The sequence below is a fragment of the Acartia tonsa genome, chromosome 4 (genome assembly GCF_053477335.1).
Source record: "Acartia tonsa isolate MP-2025a chromosome 4, ASM5347733v1, whole genome shotgun sequence".
NCBI classification, from domain to species: Eukaryota; Metazoa; Arthropoda; class Copepoda; order Calanoida; family Acartiidae; genus Acartia; species Acartia tonsa.
Genome location: NC_137263.1, coordinates 36,402,370 through 36,422,697, shown reverse-complemented (window position 1 = coordinate 36,422,697; position 20,328 = coordinate 36,402,370). Strand labels below are relative to the sequence as shown.

General features: G+C 32.8%; 3 protein-coding genes across 32 annotated transcripts in view; all 3 read right to left on the bottom strand.

Moving 5' to 3' along the window:
- Window positions 1-744, bottom strand: part of Gapvd1 (GTPase activating protein and VPS9 domains 1) — a 33,379-nt gene extending 32,635 nt beyond the window's left edge. For all 24 annotated transcript variants that reach the window (XR_013878816.1, XR_013878817.1, XR_013878823.1 and 21 more), the window contains exon 1: window positions 706-744. The gene's annotated coding sequence lies outside the window, so the exon portion shown is untranslated. The remainder of the gene's footprint in view (window positions 1-705) is intronic.
- Window positions 741-14,572, bottom strand: LOC145317017 (uncharacterized). 6 transcript variants are annotated; one of them, XR_013878840.1, is made up of 12 exons: window positions 14,438-14,572; window positions 10,723-10,864; window positions 10,370-10,495; window positions 9,909-9,950; window positions 9,534-9,577; window positions 9,192-9,241; window positions 9,013-9,098; window positions 8,488-8,620; window positions 7,875-8,015; window positions 6,718-7,408; window positions 1,446-1,528; window positions 741-1,333 (listed from the first exon to the last, which is right to left on the bottom strand). XR_013878840.1 is itself a non-coding variant. In XM_080157874.1 (10 exons), the coding sequence occupies exons 1-10, from the start codon at window positions 14,491-14,493 to the stop codon at window positions 6,801-6,803; spliced, it is 1,428 nt and encodes a 475-aa protein (XP_080014000.1). In that variant the 5' UTR covers window positions 14,494-14,572; the 3' UTR covers window positions 6,044-6,800. The 6 variants fall into 6 exon arrangements, 1 of the variants encoding a protein (XP_080014000.1); XR_013878837.1 differs by lacking the exon at window positions 1,446-1,528 and having other exon boundaries at window positions 6,114-7,408; XR_013878839.1 differs by lacking the exon at window positions 1,446-1,528 and having other exon boundaries at window positions 6,603-7,408.
- LOC145317020 (glycerophosphodiester phosphodiesterase 1) lies at window positions 14,496-20,327 on the bottom strand. Of its 2 annotated transcripts, XM_080157877.1 has the most exons (7): window positions 20,194-20,327; window positions 19,021-19,131; window positions 18,314-18,776; window positions 17,910-17,999; window positions 17,417-17,668; window positions 16,167-16,232; window positions 14,496-15,800 (listed from the first exon to the last, which is right to left on the bottom strand). In XM_080157877.1, the coding sequence occupies exons 1-6, from the start codon at window positions 20,321-20,323 to the stop codon at window positions 16,199-16,201; spliced, it is 1,080 nt and encodes a 359-aa protein (XP_080014003.1). In that variant the 5' UTR covers window positions 20,324-20,327; the 3' UTR covers window positions 14,496-15,800; window positions 16,167-16,198. The 2 variants fall into 2 exon arrangements, with proteins under 2 accessions (XP_080014003.1, XP_080014002.1); XM_080157876.1 differs by having other exon boundaries at window positions 14,496-16,232.
- Window position 20,328: the final 1 nt, after the last annotated feature.

Sequence of the window (20,328 nt, the reverse complement as noted above, 5' to 3'; positions counted from 1 at the left end):
AAATTCTTTATTTATTAAAATAATTTATCTAAACACATTTACAAAAATATCTACCTAAACATAGGTAGCCTTTACAAAAAAAAACAAGGGAAGAATAAGGGGAGTAGCTTTACAGGGAGTTGATTAGAAACGCTCTGGGAGGGAGGGAGGTGACATAGAGCTGTAAATTACACTGGTACCCAAAGTTTTTTAACCATGACATCTATCTATCTCGAAACTTTGGCTACCTTTTTTTCAATATTGATTGGTTGGTTCTAAACTAGTAGTGTAGAGGCCAAACTTTTAAACCAATATTAATCTACAGAAGAAGTTATTTGGTTATCATCATTGCTGATGTTACATCGAATTTATATCAATTTAAAAAGGTAAAATTTTCATAATTTTTGGTTGATACTTTGTAAATCAGGTGTGTCTATGTTATTAGCAGGAATTTTAAGGGATAAAGCATCAGACAAAAATGATATAAATCCCCGATGATGAACAAAATTTCTTCTTTCACAGAATAAAATTACTAGTTTTGACTCTAATAGTTTGTAACCACTAACCAACCAATAAAATTTCAATAAAAGTACTTAAAATTTTTTAATCAATGAGTGAGGTAACTTATTAATTAAATTTTGGGAACCAGAGTAATATACAGTCTGATCCTCTTTAGAGCTAACATACAATTTTCAAACTTTAATTCTAAAATAAAGAAAACCTTGCCTTAACAGCACTCTCTTAAGTTATATTCATTGTAATCTGAAATAAATATAATTAAAATATATGAAATGACTAACAGTAATATTAAGTTATTTACCTACAGAATATTAATGTGTGTTTAATTATCATTAAAAAATATTGTTTAATAAATGATTAGGTAGGTATTTGCAAAAATGTTATAATTCGAACAAGTCAGAATGAAAAGAAAAAAAACCTGTTTTCATTTAATTTTTAAAAAGTGCGGGGGAGAGGGATTATCAGTGCTTAACAAAGTTTTTCTTCATGAAATCGACAAACTTTCCATTGGCATTAAGATGTATTTTTTGTAGCAACTAGGTATCATTAGGTCTCTCCAAAACCACACCATCAAATAATTCTAATAGAACAAGGTAATAGAATTTCCATCAAACTCAGAAAAAAAAGATTTGCATAAAAAACGTTCGAAAAAAAACGGGGAAAATCTTTAGCTTCTAAAAAATCACTATCAACTAAACTTCAATTTACACACATTTATACATGATAAATAATCAAATGTTCAATGTCCATCTTTTGAAAAAGTTTTTCTTTCTCGGTTATTTCAAATAATTAAAAACAAATCGCATTTATGAAACTAATTTTCACATTACCTACACTATAAAATAAAAAAATTGTTTAAAAAGTGATGTTCATAACGCAAAATTTATTGTATATAATATACTGTGACTTGGTGATTTCGCAAAGTTAAAAATCGTGCAAAACTGAACATCAATAAAATTTAAAACGTATTCTATGATTATACTTATTTAAAAATCTTTGGTTTTAATAATATATTTTACATGAAAACCCACTGACAAGTCACCGAAGCTGTCGATAATTTATCATATTTCTAAAGTAGGCGTAAATATTTCATATATATAGTTTTTGCTGTTTCCAAGTGCAGTTGTATGTATTATTATGTACAGCAGACTGATAAAGGTAGAAATCAGAAAAGCGAAATTTAACAACATTATTTACTCTACATAACACGGAGGAGGGGGGATACCACAAAAGGGAAGGGGGAGAGAAAATACACAGAAAAGGGAGTGGGGAGAGTTAATAATAACAACGTAAAATATTATTAAAATTTTATTTTATTAGTTCTTCAAAAGAAAAGGCAGAAAAAATAAAAAAATATAAATGTAAACTTTTGTAAATAAACAAAATTAACAGCGAAAACGATGGAAATATGAGTAAAATAGACATTTTTCATTAATGTTACATAATTCGTGGAAAAAGAAATGTCGTAGTTTTTATTGAAAGTATTAAAAACATTATTATTTTTATTTAGGTATTTAAGAAACTTTTTTTCTTCAAAAATCAAGGAAATAAATTATTTTAATACGGACTGTAAATTACATAACAGGGGGGGACGGGGTAATATTTCAGTTATATTATATATCCCTCTGTAAATAACCTGGCACTAATATTGACTTCAGTTCAATCCAAATTATGGGAAGGGAAAAAAGGTAAATAAGTAGGTAATGGATTAAAAAGAAAAATTTCAGAGAATGGGACAATTAAAGATAAATAATTTTTGCACCTCTTCCGATGTAAGATTTTATAATAAGTATTTTATTTTAATCATCTTACTGTTGGCTTTAACCGTGGAAAAGGAGACATTGGAGTGTCAATTCTATTGGTACTCAAAGTTTTAAAAGTACTTTCTCTTTATTTTGTTGGCTTCAAAACTCCTTAAATCTTGGTTGAAACAAGCAGTGTCCCTAACTTTTCCAACAATAATTGGGAAGTATAAGAGGGGGGGGGGGGGGTGAAGTTTTGACACATTTGCGTAAACCGTGTGTATAGGCTTTATCTTTGGACTGAGAGGATAGGTTATTAGGGATAAAATGTGTGTGTGTGTAGCCTCGGCACTGTTCATCATTCTGTTAATAATTTCGTCATCAAGTTCCATCCAGTTTTAGAAATGCTGTAACAGCAGAAGGTTTTTTCCATAAGTCGATAGGTTTAAGATTTGTTGGTTTTGCCGGGCAGTTGAAAAGATGTGTGACATCATGTGGGGAGATATTACAGTTGGGACAGTGATCATAAGCGGATTCTTGAATTCTATACAGATAGCTATTTAATTTTCTTGAAAATCCACTCCTTAGTTGGGCGAGACTTGTTCTTGCTTTCCTTTTCAGGTTCAGTTCACTTTTGTGAACTTCTGGAGGTCGGGTTTCAAGGACTCGATTATTTGAATATTTGGAAATGCATGTTTTGACTACTTTTGTGTGTAGACGTTTCAGACCTTTTTTATAAGATGGTTTGTTGGTGATAGGAAGGCATTGGCGAACATTTGACTTGAGATCAATAGCAGTAGACTTCATTTTACGTTGTGGTGGTGGTCTATCAAGGTGTTTCTGTCCAGGGTGGCCGGGTAGGTGCATGGCAAGTACATACTGTTCAGTAAGTAGCATAGCATGATCTTTTATGGGAAGAACTTTAGTTTCTTGGTGTAAATGATCAATACTAGACATGACCAGGCAACCTGTTGCTATCCGTAGGGCTTTGTTTTGTGCAATTTGTAGGTCCTTCCAATTGCTGTCGCTAATGATTGGGCTCCAGACAGGGGTGCCATATTCTAGAACACTTCGTCCGAGAGATTTATAGGTAAGAATGAGATTTTCTTTTTCTTGGCCCCAATCAGATCCAGCAATGGCTTTCATCATATTAATCTTTGGTTTATATTTATCTAAACTTGCCTGAATATGATGAGAAAAATTAAGGTGAGGATCAAAAGTAACTCCAAGGAGTTTTGGGTGTTTTTCAAGAGGAACTAACTTATCTTTAAGGAAGATTTGTGGATGGTAGTTGGCTTGTTTTCTGTCAGAGGTAAACAGAGTGACAGTTGATTTCTCTGGGGAGACAGATAATTCTCGTTCATCTAGATATTCAAGAAGAGTCTTCATATAATCATTCAGTTTTAGAGATAGTTCATTCAGATCAGTTCCAGATGTATAAACAGAAATATCATCTGCATATTGGATGATCTTGATACCTGCAGGTGGTGATGGAAGTTTAGACAGGTAAAAACTGAATAAAAGGGGTGAGGTTACAGCTCCCTGTGGTACTCCTGTTCTGATGTTAGTTGAGGCCGATTTTTTGGTCCTGAATTGTACTCTTGATTGTCTACCTTTTAAATAACAGTTAAGCCAACGTTTTACACCTTCAGGAAGGGAAGATGCATTCAGATCTTTAATAAGTTTATCCAGCGATACCATATCAAATGCCTTTGATAAGTCAAGCTGGACTAATATTGTACGATCAGGTGGAAGATTTTTGTTGAAACCTTGAGCAACAGCCTCGGTAAAATCATACAGTGCAGTAACTGTAGAGTGATCAGATCTGAATCCATGTTGAAAATCTGGAAGTTCAAGATTGTTTGTAAGGGTAGGTAATAGCAGACGTTCCAAAATTTTAATTGCAGGGCAGAGAAGGCTGACAGGTCTGTAGGATTTGGAATCATCAGGATCTTTTCCAGGTTTAGGGAGCGGGATTATAATGGAGGATTTCCAAATTGCAGGAATCTTGCAGGTTGATGAAGAGAGATTGAAAATTTTTGTAAGATAGGAAATTCCATTTGGTCCTAAATGTTTCAGGTGTAAGTTAGATATTTTATCAGGTCCCAGGGCTTTGGAAGATTTACTCTGTTTAATAGCTTCTTTGGTTTGTTCAGCTGTATGAGTTGGATGGTCATTTAAGTTATTTTTTCTGATATCTTTGGTGATCTTTCTACTCTCTTTAGAGCTTTTATGGTGAACAACTGAAGAATATTGCTTATTAAAGAATTTAGCTATTTTTGATGGATTGGAGATATATTTTCCTTTAAATTTTATTGGTTGATTTCCTGATTCTTGATTTTTGCCATTTATTCTTTTAAGTAATTTAAAGAGTTTGGTTAGAACAGGAACGATCAACTTTTTCAACTTCTTGCTTCCATTTTTCTTTTCTGTGGTTTATTACCAAATCACTGATTTCTTGGTTTAAAATCTTGATGTTATCAGACATAGGATCATTATTTCTTAACTCGTCTCTTTCTTTAATAAGAGCTGCGGCTTCCCTAGGTACTTCAGGATAAACTGTTTTAATTCTGCCTTGAGGTATGCATAGATTAGATACTTTATTAATAATTTTTCTAAATTTCTTTTCCCCTTGATATACATCTTCCGGATCCTCTAATTTACTAAATTCTTCTTCGGTTAATGATGAAAAAGTTGCCCAATCTGCTTTATTAAAATTAACAAATGTTCTTCTATTACTGTACTGTTCTTGGAAATCTGCTTGAATTTTTAAAACTATAGGTAAATGATCATAGTTTAGTGCGGTTATTACATCCCATTCTATCACAGGTAGGAGAGAGAGACTAGCTAGACTAATGTCAGGTGAGGTAGGTTGACCAGATGTAGGTAATCTTGTAGGTTTATCACAGTTAAGAGTTCCAAAATTTGAGTTAGATATATCTTCAGAAAGTTTTTCTCCTCTGGTGTCTTTGATGGTTGAGTGCCAGAGTGAGTCATGAGCATTAAAATCTCCTAAAATGATGGCATCGCCCAGAGATAGGATTCTGGAGAAATCTGGATTATACCCAGGAGTACAGCTTGTGACTGGGGGTACATATACATTTATGATGGTAATGTCAGCTATTTTAATTCCTGCGGTTTCTATATGGAGGTCAGGTGGTGAGTCAGGTAACTTTTGGTATTGAATACTGTTGTGAACAATGAAGGCAAGTCCACCTCCAGCATCCTTTGTTCGGTCCTTTCTTATTAAAACATAATCACCAAGATTTTTACTTGTCCAGAGGCAACCTGAAGGCCTTCAGCTTCCGAACCTGGAGAGGCCTATCCAAAATATCTTAAAACTGGGGAAAATTAGGGATAAAATCATTCTTATATGTTAATTTTCCCCAGTTTTAAGATATTTTGGATAGGCCTCTCCAGGTTCGGAAGCTGAAGGCCTTCAGGTTGCCTCTGGACAAGTAAAAATAAAAACATTTTTTTTGAAGAGTTAGATGTCAAAATATGTAGGTATCTTTAATCATTAAATATGTAAATAACATTTAAAAAGATGCATATTAAGTTATGTAAGTTGATTTCTAACACTTCAAAAAAAATCTTTTTTTTTAATTTTTACCTGTCCAGAGACCACCTGAAGGCCTATCCAAAAAATCTTATATCTGGGGAAAATTGATCATATAAGAAAGATTATATCCCTAATAACCTATCCTCTCAGTCCAAAGATAAAGCCTATACACACGGTTTACGCAAATGTGTCAAAACTTTCCCCCCTCTTGCTATATTTCAAATTTAAACAAAATAAATACTGTTTTCATATATTTTTATTTTGTAAGCGTATTGTTCACCAAAAGACATTTTTATGATATAAAAATATACCTAATACATATAAAATACTGTATGAAACCATTAGATACAAAGGATAAATCATCTAAAGAAAAACTTTATCGCCAACAATTTGATTTCTCCACTTGAGTATAGGATGTTAAGCTGCAATTGTTAGACACAGAAAAAAAACATTTTCAGTTTTAACAGTTTAAGTTTTCTTCAGTGAAATATCACCCATCCAAGATAATATAAAGATTACAAATTTACACTAGCATAAGGAAAAAGTCGAAATAATCGGTAGTTTCCCTCTAAGTGCTTAGTCGAGCACTCCCCTCCCAATATTTTGAAAATAAGGGGAGGGGTAGATTATTATTTTTTTGTTCATTACTGTAGGTTAGGTTATATTGGGTACTTGGTAGCCCCGCATGGGTTGGACTTAGAAAAAAAAACTCCCAACACCTCATTCTTATTTTTTATTTATTACATCGGGGGTGGGGATGTTGTAAAGTGACGATTTGGCAATTTGAGGGAAAGCACCACCTTATCTTCTTATTTCAATGCAATTTTGACTAATCAAGACATTCTTTCAAGTAGGTAGAAAATGACAATTTTGCTATATAGAAAACTCGTAGGTAATAAAATAGAAATATAAAACCTTGATTTTTGGGATGCATGTGAGTTTTTAAATTAAAAAAAACTCTTTAACTATAAATATATAAATTGAAATATGAATAGGTATTAGTTTTTCATCTGACTTCTGAGCTGACGTTTCATCTTCGCCTCCAGTTTCTTCCTTTCTATCTGTTCTTGAGTGCAAAGTGGCTTCAGATCCACAACTTTTGAATTGGCCGTCACGTGATTATCACTTCTGATCCGCCGTAACGGGGTACCGCCGTTATCGGCAGAACTAGTCGAGTTACGCGACGACCCAATGCCGTCGTCGCTGCTGCGAAACTTTTTAATCGGCCGGCTGCTGGTGGGACTGTCAGGATCTTGGCTTACTTGCGGCTCTTTTTTCTCATTTTTAAACATAGGTTTAGCTTGATTATTGATTTTATTAGAAAATATATTATTTGGCTTTGAATATTTTTGCTCTTTAATACTTGACTGGAAATTATTTTTAGCGACGGTGACCGGTGGCTTTTTCGAAATGGATGAAAAACTGCCGCTTTTAATTGAGTTTTCTTTGTTTGAATCACTTTTAGTTGAGTTATCTGGAATGTCTATCTGTGTTAAGAACATCTCAAAAGATTCGTCACTTTCAAATCCTTCTATATCATCATCAACTATTTTGTTCTTATTGTCCTTTATGGCACTTCTTTCCGAAACTCTGTTATTTGATGATCCTGAAAAAATAGGAATATAATCAAAATATTACAGATTTTCATTAAAATTAAATGTGGGCGGTTTCCTTTGAAGTCAAGCACAGAAAACCGCCCCCTCCCCCGCCCAACTTATTTGTTGAAATAAATTGAAAAGGGAAGAGGGATGGGTTGGTTTTTCGTTTGTTTGTTTATATACTTACATTGTACATTCTCAGTGGAACCTTTGTATAAATATGGTAAGAATAAATTTTCAATCTCTCAAATGTACCAAAATTTATCAAAAGGATTTACTGTTTCATTTCAATCGTATAATATATTCAGCCATAAATATTTCAATTTATTAGAATAAAGCTTGGCATCGGGTTATCATATCGACCTAAAGATTGATTGAATAATTTAGTACTAAATATAAACAACAATCTTCATCTGCTTATATTTTGTTAAGGTTTGACGGATTATTGTAAATGATTGACCGTCTAGCGTGTACCTCCGGCCATCAGATTCTGTTCAACCTCCTGTGTACACTGTAGTAGAAGAGAATCATCATCACTGAATGCGTCAGCAAAGTTATCCGCCAGGTCACTGGTGCTGGCACGAGGACTACTCTTTCTACTTGATGTTGTAGACTAATAAGTGCAACAATTACATTAAACGTTATTTTTGTTTCAGGACGAATCAGCTGTAGCCAACAAACAAATTAGTTGGAAACTAAGGTTCAAGGGCACAAAGGTTTAAAAATCAGCTGTTTGGTGAAGGTAATTCATTGGAGGATAAACTTAGAAAACAAAAAAAATATTCATCAAATAACCTTATTTCAATTTACGCATTACATTGCTTGTTGGTAATACCCCAATTATTAATGTGCATTCAAAGACAACAAAGACCGAAAATGTTATTAATCTTGAAAATGAATTAATGTACCTATTGCTTTTTAAGTTGTTCAAAGCTCCTTAAATATTAGAACTTAATAACGGCTGAATCCAAAAATAAGGCTTCTGAGTAATATTATAAACAACACAATGAAATATTATAAATCTATGTTTAATATTTGCTGAGTATATGCATCATGACCTCATAATGATAAATGTAACTGCTTTCCTTGGGGCTTCTGTCAAAGCTATCACTTATTCTTGATCTCAAATGATTTGTTATATTTTTATTATTTTTGTTTATCACAGTTTTAGATTCTTGCTCTCTCTTCTCTTTCATAGAAAGAAGACGGTTTGTAAACTCCTAAATAAAGGACAATTGTGTTAAGTAGCGCAGCAAACATTGATATTTCAACACAATAAAATCCATGCTTTATTTTTATTTTTTTTTAACAGGGGGAGGGGGCATTCTCCATCGTGAATCTTTTGGGGGTAGAGTAAAATCCCAACCCATGGTGCGAATTCCTTACAGGGATTTTTATTGTTTATCTCCCCTCCCCTCCTCTAAGAAGACGCGGAATTAAAAATAATGGTATATTAAACTGTTATAATAGAACTTTTGGAAAAAAAATAAAGAAGGGGAGAGGGAGTAAAATAAATCTTAAAATCATAAAATAAACAGTAAATACCCTTTTACCCTCTAGAACAGCTGTGGTACAAAAAATGCACAATAAATATGAAAACATCTCCACTAACCTTTATTCCCTCGAGAGCTATTTGAGTGGCAACCAGATCATGGCCTGCCAATGGATTTTTCACAGGTTTCTTTTTTTCCTCCAAGTCTAAAGACGAGAATAGTTTTTCAAATAGTAAAGAATTTTGTTTTACAACATCAAATTCATTAAAATTATTAAAATAAAATGATATAATCTTACCTGGAGGTTTTAAAATAATATTTCTTACAGGAGAGCCTTCTTCCTCACTGTTCAATCAAATATTTATTAATTATTTGAATAATTTTCAAATTCTCAAGCTTTTAGACCAACAAAACCCAAAACCGATTTTTAAAAAAATTTTTGAAAGAAAATAACTCTAGCGATTTGAGGGAGACTCTTAATTCTTTAAAATCAATGTAAGTACCTAAGCACAAATACAATGAAAATGTTTTAAGCTACAAGACAAATGTCTATTTATATTAATGGTGAAATCTTCCAAACAATTAAACTTCTTTGACTTTTGTATCTGAGTCAATAATACAAAAAAAAAATATTTTCCTGGTTTGATTCAGTAAGCTTTGCATCTTTGCTCGGTGCTTTCTCATCTAAACAAATAAAAAACAATCAAATAAGGTAGAAGAAAACCAGAAGTTTAAGAACCAGCTAAACCAAGAAGCATATCGTAATTTTAGCTAATTTTTTTGGAAGGGAGGCAGTCATATTAAATACTATGGTAGTCCAGCCCCCCCCAAAAAAAAAAAAAAAAAACAGTTGTTAGTTCTATCTAAACCTGTAGGTATATAAGAAAATATTACTATGAATTAAAAAATATTTCTTTTATGGTATGGTATGAAACTTTTCTTCTTTCTACAATTAGATACAGTTTGTATTAACTGTACATCAGTATATCATAACTTACTGCGCTTAATTTTTTACCTGAGGAGTGTTATCATCCCAATATACTTCTTGATTTGGAGCCTAAATAAGATATATATCATTAAGTATCAGTATTAATTACAGTCCAATTTCCTCTCCCTCCTTTTTACTGTTGTAAACACGCCACTTGGTCCTTAAGAAATTCAAAGGAATTTTATTACCAGACGAAAATAATATGATGACTCTAGTGGCACTTAAAATATCTTATTTGAGAATAATTTGTCTATATTTCAAGATTAGCTGTTTCTTATTGATGTTTATTCATGTTTCTACGACACAGGCGCCGCCTAGCTACAACTTTTAAATATTGTTTGGCAATTTCTCTTGGGGGGTGATGGTAACCTCCCCCAAAATAATTATAAACTTGCCCAAGACATGAGAGGCTACCCGGTTTATCGATAAGAGATCCTTCGATACAGACAGAGAGAGATCCTATTTCTTTATTATAATGATTTTTTTACCTGTGAATAGAGAAATGCGGGAGAAGATTCATTATTATCCTGAATATCCATTTTCTCTGGTGTCACCCGCTCTGGAGTACGTGGGGGCAGAGGACCCGTGTCAGATGACAGGACAACATTATCAACCTTCAAAAATCACAAATCCGTTAAAACCAAGGACTAGGATGTGAGCTGTCTGAAGGAAAAGATCTCTTCAACGACTTCACCGTAAACATGATGTTACGGGAATATTTGTAGATTATCTTATAGCTTTAAAATTTAAAAATACCCTATCAATACAAAACAGGCCATAGTTCAAATTGGTAAGTAAGTTATGTTTAAGAACTCAATCTGACAAAAAAAGACCACTGCACCTGTTTAGTTGAGTTTGTCTGTATCAATCTAGATCTAGTATAACTGGATGAAATTGATTGTTTGTCCGGTTGTCTATTCCTGGAACTGGGTGTTTCTGTCATGGAATCATCACCAGATTCAGTTCTGGATTTTGATACAGAACTAAAACAAGGAGAATTATAAGAATGGATGTAGAGTAGAACATACGTGGATATTACGACATGGGAAAAATTGTCGTCAATTAAGCTTGCTAATATGGAACTCATTTATTGATAAGTTCGTTCATCTATTAGGAGGTGATGGGGTAAAAAGTTGGCAAGGGGGGATCAGGTAGTTAATTTAGCCCGCTGCATGTTTCACTTTGTTAAAAGACATGAAAATCTGTTGTAAGATCCAAGTATTAATATATTCCTTATTATTAGGTCTATAGTTTCTAATACTAGGAAAATCGAACATGCCATAAGAGATATTGTCAGACTCAGAATGTCTCTGTAAAAAAAAAACATTAAAAACTTGATTGAATTAACCATCTCCTGTAAGAGCGTTATTTATAACTGTGATTATCCTTGTTAAAGTATATTGTAGGATAGAATGCTGAACTTAAAAATTATAAAATTGGTTCAATATATAAATCTTACACACTATAAGAGTAAGGGGGGGGGGAAGTTCTGACACTTTTGCGTAAACAGTGATTATAGGCTTTGTCTTTGGAGATAATGGATAGGTTATTTGGCAAAAAAGTTTCCTTTTGGGATGTAGTTTTCCTATTTTTAAAAAAAATTTGGATTCGGCCTCCAGGTTCCGGTACTCCAGGCCTCCAGGTGGATTCTGGACAGGTAAAAAAAAAAAAATTCAAGATAGAACAAAACTTATTTAACAAAAGTTGGTACTTTATGGATGGTATGAACTAATTTGAAGAAATTTTTGAAATCGGGCTCCAGGTTCTGGTACTGCAGGCCTCCAGGTGGATCCTGGACAGGTAAAAATTGAAAATTTTTAATTTTAAAGTTAGAACAAAACTTATAAAACAAAAGTGGCTTTTTTTTAGATGGTATTAACTAATCTGAAGAAAATTTTGAAATCGGGCTCCAGGTTCAGGTGCTGCAGGCCTCCAGGTGGATCCTGGACAGGTAAAAATTGAAAATTTTTACTTTAAAAGTTAGAACAAAACTTATTTAACAAAAGTGGCTTCTTTATGGATGGTATGAACTAATTTGAAGAAAATTTTGAAATCGGGCTCCAGGTTCAGGTGCTGCAGGCCTCCAGGTGGATCCTGGACAGGTAAAAATTGAAAATTTTTACTTTAAAAGTTAGAACAAAACTTATTTAACAAAAGTGGCTTCTTTATAGATGGTATGAACTAATTTGAAGAAAATTTTGAAATCGGGCTCCAGGTTCAGGTGCTGCAGGCCTCCAGGTGGATCCTGGACAGGTAAAAATTGAAAATTTTTACTTTAAAAGTTAGAACAAAACTTATTTTACAAAAGTGGCTTCTTTATAGATGGTATTAACTAATCTGAAGAAAATTTTGATATCGGGCTCCAGGTTCAGGTGCTGCAGCCTCCAGGTGAATCCTGGACAGGTAAAAGTTAAAAATTTTTACTTTAAAAGTTAGAACAAAACTTATTTTACAAAAGTGGCTTCGTTATAGATGGTATTAACTAATCTGAAGAAAATTTTGATATCGGGCTCCAGGTTCAGGTGCTGCAGGCCTCCAGGTGGATCCTGGACAGGTAAAAGTTAAAAATTTTTACTTTAAAAGTTAAAAAAACTTATTTAACAAAAGTGGCTTCTTTATAGATGGTATTAACTAATCTGAAGAAAATTTTGAAATCGAGCTCCAGGTTCAGATACTGCAGGCCTCCAGGTGGATCCTGGACAGATAAACAGTAATTTTTTACTTTAAAAGTTAGAACAAAACTTATTCAACAAAAGTGGCTTCTTTAAAGATGGTAAGAACTATTTTGAAGAAAATTTTGAAATCGGGCTCCAGGTTCAGGTACTGCAGGTCTCCAGGTAGATCCTGGACAGGTAAAAATTGAAAATTTTTACTTTAAAAGTTAGAACAAAACTTATTTAACAAAAGTGGCTTCTTTATGGATGGTATGAACTAATTTGAAGAAAATTTTGAAATCGGGCTCCAGGTTCAGGTGCTGCAGGCCTCCAGGTGGATCCTGGACAGGTAAAAACTGAAATTTTTTTCTATTAAAGTTAGAACAAAACTTATTGAACAAAAGTTGAAACTTTATGGATGGTATTAAATACTCTAAAGAAAAATTTGAAATTGGGCTCCAGGTTCAGGTACTGCAGGCCACCAGGTAGATCCTGGACATGTAAAAATTGAATTTTTTTACTTTAAAAGTTAGATCAAAACTTATTTTACAAAAGTTGATACTTTATGGATGGTATTAACTAATTTGAAGAAAATTTTGAAATTGGGCTCCAGGTTCAGGTACTGCAGGCCTCCAGGTGGATCCTGGACAGGTAAAAACTGAAAATTTAGAAAAAATATTGCTACTTTGAGTTTGGTATTAATTAATTGACATGAAAAAGTTTAATTTTTACCTGTCCAGGATCCACCTGGAGGCCTGCAGTACCTGAAATTGGCACCCGATTTCAAAATTTTCTTCAAATTACTTCCTACCATCTATAAAGAAGCCACTTTTGTTAAATAAGTTTTGTTCTAACATTTAAAGTAAAAATTTTCAATTTTTACCTGTCCAGGATCCACCTGGAGGCCTGCAGCACCTGAACCTGGAGCCCGATTTCAAAATTTTCTTTAAATTAATTCATACCATCCATAAAGAAGCCACTTTTGTTTTATAAGTTTTGTTCTAACTTTAAAAGTAAAAATTTTCAATTTTTACCTGTCCAGGATCCACCTGGAGGCCTGCAGCACCTGAACCTGGAGCCCAATTTCAAAATTTTCTTTAGATTAGTTAATACCATCTATAAAGAAGCCACTTTTGTTAAATAAGTTTTGTTCTAACATTTAAAGTAAAAATTTTCAATTTTTACCTGTCCAGGATCCACCTGGAGGCCTGCAGCACCTGAACCTGGAGCCCGATTTCAAAATTTTCTTTAAATTATTTCATACCATCCATAAAGAAGCCACTTTTGTTTTATAAGTTTTGTTCTAACTTTTAAAGTAAAAATTTTCAATTTTTACCTGTCCAGGATCCACCTGGAGGCCTGCAGCACCTGAACCTGGAGCCCGATTTCAAAATTTTCTTCAGATTAGTTAATACCATCTAAAAAAAAGCCACTTTTGTTTTATAAGTTTTGTTCTAACTTTAAAATTAAAAATTTTCAATTTTTACCTGTCCAGGATCCACCTGGAGGCCTGCAGTACCAGAACCTGGAGCCCGATTTCAAAAATTTCTTCAAATTAGTTCATACCATCCATAAAGTACCAACTTTTGTTAAATAAGTTTTGTTCTATCTTGAATTTTGTTTTTTTACCTGTCCAGAATCCACCTGGAGGCCTGGAGTACCGGAACCTGGAGGCCGAATCCAAAATTTTTTTAAAAATAGGAAAACTACATCCCAAAAGGAAACTTTTTTGCCAAATAACCTATCCATTATCTCCAAAGACAAAGCCTATAATCACTGTTTACGCAAAAGTGTCAAAACTTCCCCCCCCCCCCCCCCAAATGACTTGCTGTCTCTGTGTTTCTCCATCTAGGTTACACAAAATCTCTTAAATGTCCACAGCTGGTAGTTAAAAAAAATTACCTGGAATTTAATTTGTCTCTTTTTCTCCTACTAAATAATCTCTTCTTTGTTTCCATTATTTTTCTGTAATTTTATTTTCACAATTCACATAACAAAAAGTTCATTCATAACAAATCATAACTTAAAATGAGATAAAAGTGGAAGTTAAACAATAAAGTTTTGTCTTTTGTAATATATTTGAATTGTATGCAAAAATTGGAGGCTTGAGTAAAAAATTTCTGTATTGCAATTTAGATCTATTATATTTATCCATGTTGCTTATTGACATTTTATTTAAAGTGAAAATTTAAGCATTTATAATTTGTTTAAAAGCACTAGGTATCTATAAAGCATATTTAAACATATTTTTTTGATCACTTGCATTTAAAAAAAAACTTGTTGTACTTAATGAACATGGCAAAATAATCTAATTTAAAAAGGTGTTATTACTAGACAGTAACTAACATAAACCAACAAAAAAAATTATTTTATTGTAGGTTACGAAGCAAGTTCTATCATCATTTTAACTTATTAATTAAGAATAAAATAGCTGCCCGTATGTAAGTTTCCAAACTGCTTTTTATATTGCCTAATATTAACACCCAAAAGTATAATAACAGATAATATATTACATAAGATTATTATGATAAAAATTAACTAATTATTTTTACAAATTGAAATTTGATTATGAGATTATTATTAATGGATAGCACAAAACAAAGTGTTTGATTACTTTAGGTATAAAAAATGACTGAATAGGTATCTATCGCGTCGTAATAAAGACGGCTTTCCGCGGAAAGTAAAATAAAAAATGTCTGTAATACAATACAATACATGATTTTTCAGTAGGGCTAAGAACTAGTTCTAATTACAGCGGATATAAGTCGGTTTCAAAGCCATACTGGAAGAATATTTATAGAAGCACTGCAATAAGCTATTTTGATGACAAAAATTGAAAAGAAAAAAAAACTAATTAAAGCTAAGCTAAGCTGCAAAAATGCAAGTAATTTCACAAAAGTATAAGCTCTAAATTCATATACACAAATCTATTGACAAGTAAAACAAAACAAGGATGACATAATTCATAAGTAGCGTAGTTTAATATTACTGAGATAACTTTGAAGTTAAACCCTGTAAACCCTTAAAATTGACAACAAAAAATGATCATTTAAAAATTAAAGAAAATTCGTCGATTGAATTTGTGGATGTCCTAGGTTTTGATTTTCTAAACATGGGGTTTGGTCATTTCCTCACCCTCTAATATTTTTTTGCTACATTTTTGCATAGTTAGTAGTTTGATCATGATCTGATATGCTTTTCATCATAATTTTCTTTGGTAGGATGTAATTTTAGTTTGCACTGGTCATTTGTAGTTGGTTTTCTAATTCACAGAAATTAAGACGCACAAAAATATTTGACAGAACAAAATATGTATAAAGGAATAGTTCATGACTTGTAGTTAACAAAGTCAGCTACTTAGCTCATTAATAAAATTGTGTAGGTATGAAAATAATCAATGCATTTACAACGTAGTTATAAAATGGAAGTTCTTCTTGTCAAATGCTTTTTTGTGTTAAAGAAAGTATGCCATGTTCTGAAAACTGGCGAAAATCATGATTCGTCATGGAACTACCCCAATATATAGGAATGAAATTTTTAAAAAATTGAGCTATTTTTACAATTAAAATTTTTTTTTATACATTTTTGTCTGCTTTGTTCTAGCAATTATTTTCAATTATCTTAATCCCTATCTAGTAGAATATCTGGAGTCATAATGTTTGTTTACTCGCGTAGTATCCAATTATCTGGCTTCACTCTGAACAAAAATAAATATGAAATATTATATTATATATAAACATGGGTATTATTGAGTAGGTAAGTAACAATATATTAAACTTTTTCTTTATCTTTTAAAAGTTAAACAGCAGATTCACCTTCCTTTGCCATTAGAAAATGATGATAAAAAGCCAAGTTGAAAGAATATTCATCATTAAATAGTAAATACCTACCTACTTAATTAAAGGACACATTTGTTAAACCTGAAGAAATACTTTATAGCTCTCAGTTGTTTATCAATTTAGTCATAATCAACGATTCTGGACGAAAATGAGTTCATCTCAATATCCCTTGCTTACGTAATTGCATAAAGGGATAGTTTCATGAAGTTAAAAAAATAGTGAACTGTAAGTTTTTTTTCTATTTTAAATAACGTAGCAGTGCATAATATAAAGTTATTGATTAAAATTAAAAGATTTGACCAGGGATTTTCCTTTAAAAATGAGTTTTCATTTTTATTTTTAACTTCGTTGCATGTTATATATGGCAAAAACTTTTTGTCATAAATACAACTTTAGATAGCATTTACTAGTTAATAGAACTTTTTATGCAACAAAATACACATAACAACAAAGAATGACCAATAAAATATTTAGTACAGTACTTAGAGTAGTGATCTTTTATTTGTCTTCGTAGAATATATTAGGCATTGGAAAGATATGATTGTGATAAAGAGTTTTAACATTGACCTGACCGAACTTTTTTTATTTGACCGGACGGTTTTCTTTATTTTTTAAAAAAAGAATCTATAGAAAACCTGTCCTATAATGAACCGGACGTTTTTTTTTATGTTTTTTAAGTAACTTGTCAAAAGGGGAACCCCTGTTCAATTTTTTTATAACTCTTGTGAAATATGTGGAAAAAGATTCTCTGATATTGGTGTTTTGGCTATACATATTTGGAAAAAAATAGACCATTCTCATGTAATTTATGTGGCAAATCACTTTAACTTTTTTAGATTTTGTCAAATAAAAAAAGTTTGGTCTGGTCAATGTTAAAAATTCTTTAACATATAATCATATCTATCCAATGCCTAATATATTATACTAAGACATATAAAAGTTCACTACTCTAAGTACCTTAGCTCTTTAAATACACTTCGTAGAACTATCCCTTTGATTCACGAAAACTACATTGAAATATATAAAAAAAAATAGGTAGTACCTTTCTAAAGTATCTGTAAGGCACTGTACTCCAAGGTTATATCGCAGGTGGGCCTTTTCCAGCGGATCGTTGACTGTCCACGCCATTACTCGCACGCCCTTCTGACGCCAGGCGGACACATACTGCGGCGTGACGCACGCTTTGTGGATGAGCACGGCGGAAATGCCGACAAAGTCGTAGATTAAGTGTTTCAACAACCACGGGTAGGTTATATCGCCGATTATGGCTAAAAATTGTTGGATTCCAGAAAATCTACAAATATTAAACAAAAATATTAAACTACCTAAACATATCACTGTTATTACTAGCGACTGCGACCCAAACCTCTAGGATTAGGTGTATATGCACTTTTCGGGTATGTGGTGCAGTATGGATTTATAGACAAATTGGACTGTCTCTAAGAGTTATGCAAAGAAAGAAACGTTACTTTTTGATATCAATAAAAGTGTTTAAAATTGACAAATCAAATCAAATACAAAGTAAAAAAATCTACCTTGGTTTAAGACTTTCAATATTTCCATCGAATGTTGTGGAAGATAAGAAATGAGGACGGGTTGAAACAGAGCACACAATATCAGGATTTCTAAAAAACAGATACACTAAATAAAACATCAACATAATACAAAAAAGTTATATGAAAAATGAGGCATGCTCCTAATATTTATATCCTAAAATAATTATATGAAAAATGAGGCAAGCTCCTAATAATTATTTCCTTAAATAAAAGTAACAGGATGTCTTTCTATATGTAGCTTAAGATCTCAGTAATCGCAGTATGTACCGATATCAGTTTCTTATTTTATGAGGAGGGTTTACAACTATTTGACTAATATCATACTATGCAACTTTGAACTCATAGAACTAAAAAATGCCCCTCTCCCGTTTTTGTAATCATACCTTACTCTTAGAGAGTACAGCAGTTGTGGGAAGAATGAGGTAACCATAGCCATTGTACGCATCCCTGGGAATTTAGCGTACAGCTCCAGGATCACCTTACTCGTCTCCTCCAGAGATTCCCAGGTCTTAAGGTCAATAATCATTTTCATGTTGAGCTTCAAACATTCGGCCACAAAGTCTTCTAGGTCTGGGACCGCTACATGGTCTGGGAACTCTGACCCCAGCGGGTGTTTTGTTGCCAGGTTCAGCTTTTTAAGGTTGGAGTGCGAGATGGAGGCGATTTTGCCGACGCCGGTCGTAATCCGATCGACCTCGTCGTCGTGGAAGACAACAGGCGTCATGCAGGATGTAAAACTGACGTCGAACTCGACAATCTTGGCACCGTTGCGTTGGGCAAGCCTGAGGGCTTCCAGGCTGTTTTCTGGCGCGTCAAGGCAGGCGGCTCGGTGAGCTACTTCCCAATCTTCAAAACATAAATCGATTATGAATAATAGTGCTACAACAACCCTATCTTATCTATTAAGACAGAATACAATTGTTGACTTGGTCATCTGCCTTAAATTCCGAAAACTTATTATCATACAGAATAAGGTGTATAAGACTTGAAAACAAATAACTTTTAAATTATCTTTTAACTTTCAGGATGCATTTGTAAATTGCAAATTTCACCACATTTTACTACGACTAACCTATTTACTTTGACGTACCTACTTCCGTATCTGAGCTACCAGGACGTGGATCTGGTCCTAATATACTTCTGACAAGTGTGGGATTTGGTGGTGGAAGTCTAAACCACGCTACAAGTGCCACTAACAAACCTAAACAAACAAGCACAGTGATTCAGTAAAAATGCGTTTTATGATACAACAATAGAAATACAGAAGAAAAAACAATTTAAGTCATGGTTAAATACACCAAGGGGGGGGGGGGGGGGAAGTTTTGACACATTTGCGTAAACAGGGAGTATAGGCTTTATCTTTGGACTGAGAGTATAGGTTATTAGGGATAAAATCATTCTTATATGATGAACTTTCCCAAGTTTTAAGATTTTTTGGATAGGCCTCCAGGTTCCGGAGCTCCAGGCCTCCAGGTCCTCTCTGTACAGGTAAAAATGAAAAAAAAAATTTTTTTTTGAAGAGTTAGAAGTCAACTTATGAAACAAAATATGCGTTTTTTTCTTCAAATATGTGAATAACATTCAAAATTATGCATATTTTGTTTCATAGGTTGACTTCTAACTCTTCAAAAAAAAAAATTATTTTTTTAATTTTTACCTTTACAGAGAGGACCTGGAGGCCTGGAGCTCCGGAACCTGGAGGCCTATCCAAAAAATCTTAAAACTTGGGAAAATTCTTCATATAAGAATGATTTTATCCCTAATAACCTATCCTCTCAGTCCAAAGATAAAGCCTATACTCCCTGTTTACGCAAATGTGTCAAAACTTCCCCCCCCCCCTTATATATCTTTTACAACATCGTATTTTATAATATTAGCATTTTAAAAAAGATAAACAACGAGAAACGTTCTATGATGTATTAAAATCAATATTTCAGAAAAAAAACAATATAAATACACAAAAACTATAATTTTGAAACAACTTTTTTCATTCTTTTTAAAATGCAGATTATGAGTAAAATTGTAATATTGAATTTAGGTATGCAATGGAAACGCAAAAGAAAATTGATTAATATATTTGGTTTAGCCCCATATAAGGACTGGAAGATAATTTCTATTCAAATACCAAATAATCCTAAGAAATACACGTGTACATACTAATGCTTTCATTTATAACTCAAGATCCTAAAAATAAAAAAAAATCCTATACTTTGTAGATATTTAAATAATAGCTACCTAGGAACATACATAACATAATACAAACCTATCATCATGATGTGTAAAGTAATATTGCCGAGGAGCCCGAAAACAAAACAAAAACAAGTATACACAGTGAGCCATGCCAACCCAGACACACGCACCAACTTCAGGAGCAAAGATACTCCACTATCCATTTTAT

What these genes read in the sequence shown, in the direction of transcription:
- LOC145317017 (XM_080157874.1), bottom strand. Translation starts at nt 14,493, where the DNA reads ATGGAAACAAAGAAGAGATTATTTAGTAGGAGAAAAAGAGACAAATTA. An exon ending in AGAGACAAATTAAATTCCAG is followed by an intron (nt 10,865 to 14,437) that starts GTAATTTTTTTT and finishes TCCTTGTTTTAG; the next exon opens with TTCTGTATCAAAATCCAGAA. An exon ending in TAGCTTTGACAGAAGCCCCA is followed by an intron (nt 8,016 to 8,487) that starts AGGAAAGCAGTT and finishes GTTGCACTTATT; the next exon opens with AGTCTACAACATCAAGTAGA.
- LOC145317020 (XM_080157876.1), bottom strand. Translation starts at nt 20,323, where the DNA reads ATGGATAGTGGAGTATCTTTGCTCCTGAAGTTGGTGCGTGTGTCTGGG. An exon ending in CTGTACTCTCTAAGAGTAAG is followed by an intron (nt 18,000 to 18,313) that starts GTATGATTACAA and finishes TCTGTTTTTTAG; the next exon opens with AAATCCTGATATTGTGTGCT. An exon ending in CTTACAGATACTTTAGAAAG is followed by an intron (nt 16,233 to 17,416) that starts GTACTACCTATT and finishes ATTTTTGTTCAG; the next exon opens with AGTGAAGCCAGATAATTGGA.